The sequence below is a fragment of the Mesitornis unicolor genome, unplaced genomic scaffold (assembly GCF_000695765.1).
Source record: "Mesitornis unicolor isolate BGI_N332 unplaced genomic scaffold, ASM69576v1 scaffold9010, whole genome shotgun sequence".
NCBI lineage: Eukaryota > Metazoa > Chordata > Aves > Mesitornithiformes > Mesitornithidae > Mesitornis > Mesitornis unicolor.
Genome location: NW_010156232.1, coordinates 25,746 through 36,620, shown reverse-complemented (window position 1 = coordinate 36,620; position 10,875 = coordinate 25,746). Strand labels below are relative to the sequence as shown.

At 37.7% G+C, this 10,875-nt stretch overlaps 1 protein-coding gene across 1 annotated transcript in view; it reads left to right on the top strand.

Annotated features, from left to right (window-relative positions):
* Window positions 1-421: 421 nt before the first annotated feature.
* LOC104540469 (rapamycin-insensitive companion of mTOR-like) overlaps window positions 422-10,875 on the top strand; it is a gene marked incomplete at its 5' end in the record, with an annotated part of 28,625 nt that continues 18,171 nt past the window's right edge. The window contains 4 exons of the mRNA XM_010184325.1: window positions 422-468; window positions 2,675-2,810; window positions 3,434-3,633; window positions 4,611-4,737. Coding sequence (XP_010182627.1) covers window positions 422-468; window positions 2,675-2,810; window positions 3,434-3,633; window positions 4,611-4,737 — 510 coding nt within the window. The remainder of the gene's footprint in view (window positions 469-2,674; window positions 2,811-3,433; window positions 3,634-4,610; window positions 4,738-10,875) is intronic.

Below are 10,875 nucleotides of genomic sequence, written 5' to 3'. Positions count from 1 at the left end.
GTTCTATTTAGCTCAAACCAGGACAAAAGCAAATCGGATTAATAGTGAAAACAACAAAACCCAATTTCCATGTTATGTGTATCAAAATTTGTTTGCTATTTGCAGAGAAGAAACTGAACAAAATTGTTTATTTTGTGTTAGGATGTCTTAGTTTGTTATTTTCAATAGAATTATGGACGTGTACACATAGCATGCACCTGACATTCCCTGTCCTTCCATAGAAAATAATAGAACAGTTTTTGGAGCAATGTGGACTTTTCAATAAAATAGGGGATTATTTTATAGGTAACATTAGATGCAAGAAAACTTACACTTCTAATTATTAGGTGAATAGAACCATAATAGAAATGAGTAAATCTTAGTGACTAATCAAGGCTGATGTGCAAATTTCTTATAATGCTGTATTTGCTGTTTTTTCTAGTGGCCAAATGTAAATCTAAGGAACTATAAAGATGAACAATTGCAAAGGTATGTGAAAGTTACATAGACTTCCTTTGAAGAAAGAAATTTGTAAAAACTGAGTTTTAATGTTGAAATAAACTATTCCTTGTTGTGTCACGCTTCTAAAAATTAATCTATAGATCACAGAATGGTTTCGGTTGGAAGGAAATTTAAAGATCATCTGGTCCAGCCCCCCTGCCATGGGCAGGGACACCTCCCACCAGACCAGGTTGCCCAAAGCCCTGTCCAACCTGGCCCTGAACACTTCCAGGGAGGGGGCATCCACAACTTCCCTGGGCAACCTATTCCAGTGTCTCACCACCCACAGTAAAGAATTTCTTCCTAATATCTATTCTAAATCTCCCCTCTTCCAGTTTAAAGCCATTTCCCCTCGTTCTATCACTACCTGCCCTTGTAAAAAGTCCCTCCCCAGCTTTCCTGTAGGACCCCTTCAGGTCCTGGAAGGTCACTATAACATCTCCCTGGAGCCTTCTCTTCTCCAGGTTGAACAGCCCCAACTCTCTCAGCCTGTCTTTGTAGGAGAGGTGCTCCAGCCCTTTGATCATGGCCTAATGGCCCTCCTCTGGACTCACTCCAACAGCTCGATGTCCTTCTTATATTGGGGGCTGTAAAATTTTTAATTTTTACTAAAAAGTAATCAGGCAGCTTTTATATAGTGTTCCCAGCATAAGTGGTAGTCCCATTGTAACTATGGTCATAATTTAGTTTTGCATTTGTGTGGTTTTTTCTGATTTTTTTTCCTTCCCTAAACATTAATTGTTAATCTATACTTTGTGGTAAAGGATTATTTACCAAATCTAGTGGTTAATATCGTTGCTTCTCTAAAGGAAAATTTACAGTCCTGGTTGTGACATTCACATCCACTCCTCTACCTTTCTACCTGGGACAGTGTTCCTGTTCTCTGGTTTTGTGCTGGACTCAAGCATTTTTCAGTGCTTTAATAATTTAATTTTAAATAAATTGAGAAAACCTAGGATTGAGTTACTGTAAAACTTATACAGTTGGTTGATCCTTTCTACAGGACTGTGGGTTAGATGCTTTAATGGCTTTAAAGTGCTGTTGTTATTGGTTAATTATAAGTAATTAACCCCCAAATCTCTCTAGTTTCACTGCTAATCATAAAACATTTTCAGCCACTTTGTTTTTGAAGTGTAAAGTAAATTTATTTGTCCTTCCATAAGTTGATTTTTTTTTTACTATTCGTGTTTTTGTGATGATCTTGTTGCTGTTAAAGTAAATTCAAGTTTTTTTTATATAGATCCCTTCATTTCATAAAGATAGTTACTGTAGTATGTGTATACACATGTACGTGTATATACATACATGTATACATATATATACACAAACACTCACACATTTATGTGTGTACTAATATATATATATATATTGCTAATAACCCAGAATAAAATATACTTCATTTAATGAAATTTAAATAAGCTTTCAGATTTGCTTTATAATTGCTCCTGTATTTGGAGTTAGGATAGTGGCTTACTCTCAGTTTTTTTAACTAAAGACAGTGTTTTAGTTACACTTTCTTAATGCTTGACATACATACCTTCAGATAGAACGTTCCGTGTTCTTTTAAAGCACTAATGTGAGCTCTTTGCTGAAGATTTATTCCTGCAATGCAAAATTCAAGCTATGTTGCTCACCATGTTTTCAAAAAGTCTGAGTGAGAGTCTGTATTTGCAATTACTGTGCTGTGCTTCAAAAATGCTTAATACTGTTGCTGAATAAATATGACCTTTTTTGGCAGACCATAACTTTTTTTTTCACAGTAGTATTAACTATTATAGCTAAAGAAAAGTCATGTCACATAAACTTTAAGACAGACTCTTCTTTAGCTCTTTGTAAGTCTAGATAGTATAGACTTTGAAACTCACCACAGGATAAATTACAACAAAATAAATTTATAAGCATGAGAATGAGAAGGAAGCTATGGCTTCTAAGAGCACAGAGATTTTTAGTTCATTTGTTTATTCTAAGTCATGGCATAGAAAACCCTTTATAACAAACAGTACAGCTGCATCTCTGAAATCATGTCTGGATAGACTTATCACTGATACCTGCTACTCTCTTTTAATAACTTTTGAAATTTTATTGCAAATAGCTAATTTAGCGATAAAAATCTCTTCTATACTAGCAACACTTTGTAATGTGAGATTGTAATTTTCTTACTGAAAAATAACGAATTCGTTTTTACTTTCCATAGGTTTGTAAGGAGATTGCTATATTTTTACAAGCCTAGCAGTAAACTATATGCCAACCTGGATCTGGACTATGCCAAGGCTAAGCAGCTCACTGTGGTGGGTTGTCAGTTTACTGAATTTCTTCTTGAATCAGAAGAGGTAAGAAATTTTCAACTTCAAGACTGGAGATAGAATGAGTAGTGCTGCTGTATGCCACTTGGAGAAAAAAACCCCTTAATTTTAGTATAGACTTCCGTAGACTTTGGCCATGAAACCTAAAATGATCAACGTAATTAAGAAATATAACTTAAAATCTTGAATTGTCCCAATAAGACACTGGGGATACGACTGTCTAAGTAGGAGTTTTATTAAATGCAGTTTTATTAAATGCAACTTAGGGTTTGGTTGTGTTTTGGGTTTTTCTTCTGTTGAGTTTCTTGTTGTTTTGGATGTTGTGGAGTTTTTTTCCCTATGTATATCCTTTGTTTCTCTGCCTCCTTTCTTTTTGAGTCCTAAAGACTTCCATGCCTCAGGCCAGAGGAAAAAAAGTCACTGAACAGTCCTTTTCTTGGGAAGAATAGAATTGTTCCTAAGTTGTCTCCAAGCTAAATTCCTTTTATTTGCCCAGAACCTTTTATTTTAGTCTGAATTGTGTTTGCCAGACCGCAATTCTAATTTGTATCTGTATCATGTTTGTACATATAAAGAAATTTTAAATTATGGATTTCAGTAAAGAAGAGAGTTCTGTTACTGGTAAATCCTATTATCCTTTGTTTCGTTAGGATGGACAAGGTTACCTGGAGGAATTGGTTAAAGATATTGTAAATTGGCTCAACTCTTCATCAGGAATGAAACCTGAATGTAGTCTTCAAAATAATGGGTTGCTGAACACCCTTAGCCAGCACTACTTTCTGTTTTTTGGTACTCTCTCTTGTCACCCTCGTGGAGTGAAAATGCTTGAAAAATGTAATGTGTTTCAGTGGTGAGTGTTTTTGTTCTGTTTGAATTGTGCTTACAGGTATAATTGTTATGAAACTTGTGAACTGTGCATGAGGACCATTGTCTATAAAGCTGAAAACTTTAAAATTATTTTGATTTATTTTCAAGTAAAGATCCTCAGTTGTGGGGGCTTTGGGTGGTTTTTAAGAGGTCTTTTAGTCTGTCTTACTGAACAGATATGGGTGATTTTGTTACAAAATAGCTTACTTTTTCCTGTCCATACCTATCTGACATAAATCAGTATCAGGAAGGATGATATTGTACTGAAATATTTAAAAAACCAAAATAAACAAAAAAACCCCAACAAACTGGTAGGAGTCATACTGTGTGTGAAATGTGATGATGCATGTTGTACCTAAACTTCAGTCCGATATATTTGAGTGAATCTGTGGAGTATGAAATTTTGTTCAGTTACAAATAAACTTACCTTCCTTTGGGAGTAATTGGGCCAATGGTCAGTTTATTTCAAATATAGTTGTTTTTTTAAGTTGTTTTCATTGCTTATTAGCATGCAAATATTTTAGTGGCTACAGAAAATTTCATTTACAATAAAAACTAGACAGTTAATAGTACTAACCTTTTGGCAGGCTGTATACACAGAATGTTTTACAATATGGAATTGCTCACAGAGCTTCATGAACGTTTGTTTTTGTACTCATAATCACCAATCCAAGTATACTGACAAAAATGTTACATAGTAGTTATTTAAAAAGTTGGTTTGGAGTTTTTTACCCCTCTTGCAGTTTAGTGCATTATTTGGTTTCCCTTTAACTGTAACAGCTATAACAGTTTAAAGTCTCTTCATTTCATGAGACCTTACTTTGTATTCTTCTGCATTTATAGAACTGAAAATTAATTCAAAGTACTTAAGTTGAAATTACTGATTGAAAAAATAAGTGGGTTTGAGTGGGTTCAAATAATAATTTTTATTTTCTCTCTCTCCCCACACCTTTCCCCCAGTCTTCTTAATCTTTGTTCTTTGAAGAACCAGGATCACTTGTTAAAATTGACTGTTTCTAGTTTGGATTACAGCAGAGATGGATTAGCAAGAGTCATTCTTTCTAAAATCCTGACAGCAACTACTGATGTAAGTTCGATTCAATTTATGTTCCATTTTTATTTGCCACTAGACATTTATTTTAATATTCAAGGTGTGTGACTTTATTTTAAGATAAAATATATGCCAAACAAAACAGAATATATTCAACTGTGATACAGGTATCACTAGCTGTAAGCAGACTGGCTTGAAGCAGGTTGCAGATACTATCTGAACATACTGTCCCTAGCATATAAAAAGCCAGAAAGCAGTTAAGAACTGCTGCTGCCATTAGTGATGGTACTTAAAAATACAATTTCCACCTATTTGTAGTTCAGGTTAATGAACAATGAGTAGTAAACACTTCTTGTAGTTTGGATGTTAATAGGATAGACGTCACACTCTGACACCTTAGAAATTAAGAAAGCTTGTAGAGCCTGGTACTAGTTTTGGCTGGGATAGTTAAATTTCTTCATACTGGCTTGTTTGGGGCTATGTTTTGGATTTGTGCTGAAAATAGTCTTGATAACACAGTGATGTTTTAGCTATTGCTGAGCAGTTCTTACACAGTATGAAGGCCTTTTCTGCTCCTCACATTGCCCTGCCAGTGAGTAGTTTGGAAATGCACTAAAAGTTTGCAGGGGACACATCTGGGACAGCTGACCCCAACTGACGAATGGGATATCCCATACCATGTGATGTCTTCTTTTTCCCATTTTTAAAAAGAGGGGAAAAAAAGGAAAACCCGGGCCCAGAACCACAGGCCGGTCAGTCTCACCTCTGTGCCTGTCAAGATCATGGAGCACATCTTCCAGGAAACTATCCTAAGGCACATGGAAAATAAGGAGGTGATTGGTGACAGCCAACATGGTTTCACTAAGGGCAAATCATGCCTGGCAAATTTGGTGGCCTTCTATAATGTGGCTACAGGGTTGTTGGAGAAGGGTGATGTCGTCAATGTATTGCAAATGTATATTATTATTATTTCAGTTTGGGTTGTTTTAGTTATTAAATAGTCTTTATCTCAACTGATGAGTTCTTTTACTCTCTCAGTTCTCTTTCCCATCCCACCAGGGAGTGGAGGGGAGTTGAACGAGCGAACTTCATGTGCTTAGATGTTTTCCAGGTTAAACTATGACACACACTCTGGTCAGATCTGTCCTTATCTCAACCCTTCAAGCCCCACGTTGAGTGCCGAAAAGGACTGTTGTGGAAGGCAGCTAAGCACAACACAGACGTCGTCATTGCATTGCAAGCGTTCTGGATCTTTGCCCTTCTCCAGTGCAGTCTGGATCAGTCCATGGCAAATGGTAGGGCTGTGTTTCCACCCCTGGGGCAGTCGATTCCAGGTGTACTGGATGCCCTTCCAGGTGAAAGCAAACTGTGGCCTACATTCTGCTGCTAAGGGAATAGAGAAGAATGCATTAGCAATGTCAATTGTGGCATACCACTTAGCTGCCTTTGACTCCAGTACATGCTGCAAGTCTATCATGTCTGGCACAGCAGCACTCAGTGGTGGCGTAACTTCATTCAGGCCACGATAGTCTACAGTCACTCTCCATTCCCCAGTAGCCTTTTGCACTGGCATATGGGACTGTTAAAGGGTGAGCGTGCCTTGCTGATCACTCCTTGGCTTTCCAGTTGACGCATCAATTGAAGAATAGGGGTCAAAGAGCCTTGGTTGGTGCAATACTGCCAACAATGCACTGTTGTAGTAGCAATGGGCACCTTTTGTCCTTCAACCTTCAGCAGTCCAACAATAGAAGGGTCGTCTGAGAGACCAGGACAAGTAGACAGCTGTTCAATGTCCTCAGTTTCCACAGCTGCTATACCAAAGGCCCACTGGTACTCTTTTGGGTCTTTGAAATAACCTCTCCTGAGGTAATCTCTTCCCAGAATACACAGAGCATCTGGACCATTCACAATAGGGTGCTTTTGCTGCATATTGCCAGTTAGGCTTATTTCAGCCTCTAAAACAGTCAGTTCTTGAGATTCCCCCAGTCACTCCAGAAATAGAAATGGATTCTGTCCCTTTTAGCTTGATGGGATTAGTGTACATTGAACACCAGTGTCCACTAGAGCCTTATACTCCTTTGGTTGTGATGTGCCAGGCCATCGAATCCATACAGTCCAACAAACACAGTTATCCCTCTCCTCCACTTGTCTGGAGGCAGGGCACCTCTAGTACTGGCTGTAGGATCCTCCACTTGCTTCCTGTAAGAATGGATTAGTATTATAACTACTCCTAAAACCAGGAGTAAAATTCATTCTTTCACCCTGTTGTGGGAACTGACCATTGGAGACTGGAGCAGCAATTTTCATGGAAGGACCTCCACTTATGATTGGCTTTCCTTTCAATTCACGTATCCATGTCTCTAGGATTGAGGTGGGTTTTCCATCCCACTTCCTCATGTCTTCTCCATGGTCATGCAAGAAAAACCATAGAGTTCCTCATAGGGTGTAGCGTCTCCCTCAAACAGGCTTCTCAGGAGTGTGTTGTTTCTTCATGGCTGAGATAGGAGTCCATACTGGTGGTGAGAAAAATCTATTCTCATCGAGTCGCTGGACCAGTTTCTCCACAACTGAAATACAGGCTCATACAGAAGAAGAGAGACCATCATTGTAAACTCGGAGGCGATCAATCACCTCATTGACTGTTGTTATGTCTCTGTCTTTCCAGCTGATTATTGCTAATGAGTTGGCGTATGGTGCTGGTGCACCATGTACAATCTTTCACCACATAGGTGGTTTGCACTGAACTGCATCTGAATCTACGAGTTTCCGAGGCTCAATCAGGAATTCATAAACCAACTCTACCACAGCTAATTCCCTCAGGTACTGAATACCTCTCTCTATGGTAGGCCATTTGACTGGCCTACAAATAGGATAATCTTTAGGGAAATCTTATCCTCATAGTAACCAAAATCTGCTGCCAGAGACTCCAGGGTCTTTCATCTACCATTGCTAATGCCTTGTCAATGCCTCCTTCCCTGGCGATTGATCCCAGATGCCTGGTTTGTTTATCGTCAACTTCTATGCTGTCAGCTCTGTTGTCCCAACATCGTATCATCCGGGCAGTAATAGTCTCACTTGGACAAGTAAAATCTTTTTGTACATCTGGCAGCTCTTTGGTGGTTAAGTGGGTAGCATTTATGTTTATCGTCAACTTCTATGCTGTCAGCTCTGTTGTCCCAACATCGTATCATCCGGGCAGTAATAGTCTCACTTGGACAAGTAAAATCTTTTTGTACATCTGGCAGCTCTTTGGTGGTTAAGTGGGTAGCATTTACCTCCTTGGCTTTAGTTTCTTCTTTCTGTGGAAATGTTTCTAGGGGAGGCATATCAGGATCTTTCTCTTTCTGCAGATGAATTGTTTCAAATTTATCCACCAATTCTTAGAGTGTGGTCTTCCTCCTCTGTGATGATGGGTCCATATAGCTCCCTCTCCCATTCATATATAATAATAGAATAGAAATGATTAGGATATGTCTTCTGTCACTGACTTATGAGAAAGGTTACAGTTTTACTTATAAAATATGTGCACTGATATGGGTCAGTAATCCTAAATATCAGAGTAAGGTGTGCAGTTATTAATAGCAGGTCTCAAGCCATAGTGATCTCTAAGAAAGTTCACAGCTGAGACGTGTTGTGACTTAAATTCTACTATTTAAAGTTTAGTGTTGCACTGGATGAGACTGTACCCTGATTTTTGCACCCTGCAGTACCATGAGAATCCCTTTAATATTTTTAAAGTATTTATGATAACACATTTAAGAAATAGAAAAAATTTAAATCTTGTTTATACATCACGAATGTAAATTAATCTTTTACTATCAGAATACCAGAAAAGAAGGGAAATTTACTGTAAGAACCTCTTAAATAGAGCCTGACTTCCTTTGTGATACGTACTGAACCCTGAGGGATGGATAAAACAATGTCAGAGCATTTTGTTTCCTGAATTAGTTGACCTGCTTGGAATTCATAAGGAAAAAATTTTGTTCTAAAATAAGAAAAGTACAAATAGAATGGACTGTCTCAGCCAGCAGAAGTGGATCTACATTTGCATCAACCACTGATGATTTCACAGTTGGATAAAATTTATTTACTTCCTTAAGAAATTATTTTCCTGTTTTACATGTGCCTGGCTGCATACATTCTTATGGTGGAAACTGAACTGATGAGATTTTGAGGAGAAAATGTCATTGGCTACTACTTTACAAAAAACCAAAATGCTGACCTTTCAAAGAACCCTTTGGCAATGCTTGGTGTACAGAATATTGCTAGTATCATCTATTGGATAAAATGTTTAGTGTTTCTGGTGTTTGTGGTCCCAATAGAAGATCAAAGCGTCAAAAGCTAATCCAAAGGATAAATTGTGATGATTATTCTGATATTAACTGTATCCTTAGTGGTATAAGTGATATTTTTGAGCTACTGTAATTGCAAAACTACAAGTCTCTTCCAGAAACTACAATATTAGTGTGAGGTGGAAATAGTAGTCAATTCGGAGAGGATAAGATACCAGAAAGAATATGGAAATATTGAATTGACAGATATTTGCATGGGCAATTCCACTGACTTGAGGAGTAATTTGGAAGTACATCTGCTTATATGTTAGATGAAATTATCTGCCATTTTCTGGGGTTTACAGTTTGGAATTCTGAAACAGCAACATTGTCACCAGTAAACAATAATTTACTCCCTCGTGTTTATCAAGCATGATAGGGAAAACACTGAAATTTGATGCAGTACCGCTCACTGCTTTGTCCCATAGGGAGAATATATTTTTTAATATTACCATACATAACTGACATTCTGTCACCTTGGACAAGTGAATCCTAAGATTAAAAATTAACATGCAGCTCAATTCAAATAAGGTACTTGCAAGCCCTTCCACCTTCCCTTTTCAAGGACCTTGTTGGATGAGTAGAGCCTGTATAGTAACCAAATGCCTATGGAACGGTTTGTATTAATTCAGAATACAGAAGACAAATTGTGCTCTTTGATTCCGTATGCTGCCTCTGGCTTCTAAATTATGTTTAAAAGCAATAAAAATCCATGGAACTGGGCATAATTTCTAAAAAGCTGTGTTTTGTAAGGGAGAAAGACCATCTCCAGTAAGGCTTCTTTCCTTAAGAAATTTTAATTCCCTGAGATGTTTTTTAATGAAATTTTAGCATCTGTTTATTTCAAGAGCTGAAGATGCTTTTTTCATGAATTGAGGTTATAGCCGCATACACCTTTTGTAGCAACCCAGAGCTGTGAAGCAGGTTTGTTAGCCATTTGCTGATGAGTATCTCAGAACAAGGAAAAGTCATTTCTGTAGTCAGCTTAGCATTAGAATGGAAGAGTAGCTTTTTGGGGATGACTGTATACAACAAAAACATTTACAGAGCAATATCTTTGCAGATCAGTGAAGCAGAAGCACATCTTAATCTACTTCCAGATGTGCTTTGGTCATTCATGCTGAAGCAAATTGATACTGCTTCAGCTACCTTTCTGCCAGCTCATGGTAGGAACAGCAGCATAGCATAGCCAGTGTGTCCTCAAGTGTTGCAGTTCATAACCTTTTATCTTCATGGGTGGCTAAGAGGTAGATTTATCCTATATCTACTGGCATTTATGCTAAGCTGTATGTAATCAGCTGAGCATAGTGACCTCTGACTTGCTTTATCACTTCTATGGGTCACAAAGACCTTTACTATTAAAAGTAAGAATCTTCTGACAGATATAGTACAGGGTTTTATCAATGTTTTTCATGCAGTTCACGCTTGGGGAAAAGAGAGGAATACCTTTTTCCTCAGATATCCTCTACACTGGTTTTCCTTTCAATAACATAGCAGTAACAATGATTCTTTATAGACAGATTTTAACACTTGAACTACATGACACTGAATTCTGGTTTCACGTTATTGTGTTAGTTTGTAGGCTTAACATCTAGATCAGGTGATCATTTTGGCATAATAGCTCTTTTTCTCATCTTTAATAGGTCTGTTGCTCATCTATTCCACAAGGCATACCACTAATGGAATGCAAGCCATTTCAAAATGGTTGTGCAGCCTACATCAGAGTTGCAAATCACTGTTGCCACAGTCATTCTTGGTACTTGTGTTATGTCGTTCCCGTCTCCCTTCCAAAAAATAAACCTCTCTATATTGAATAAATAGAAATGTGCACGATACTTGAAGT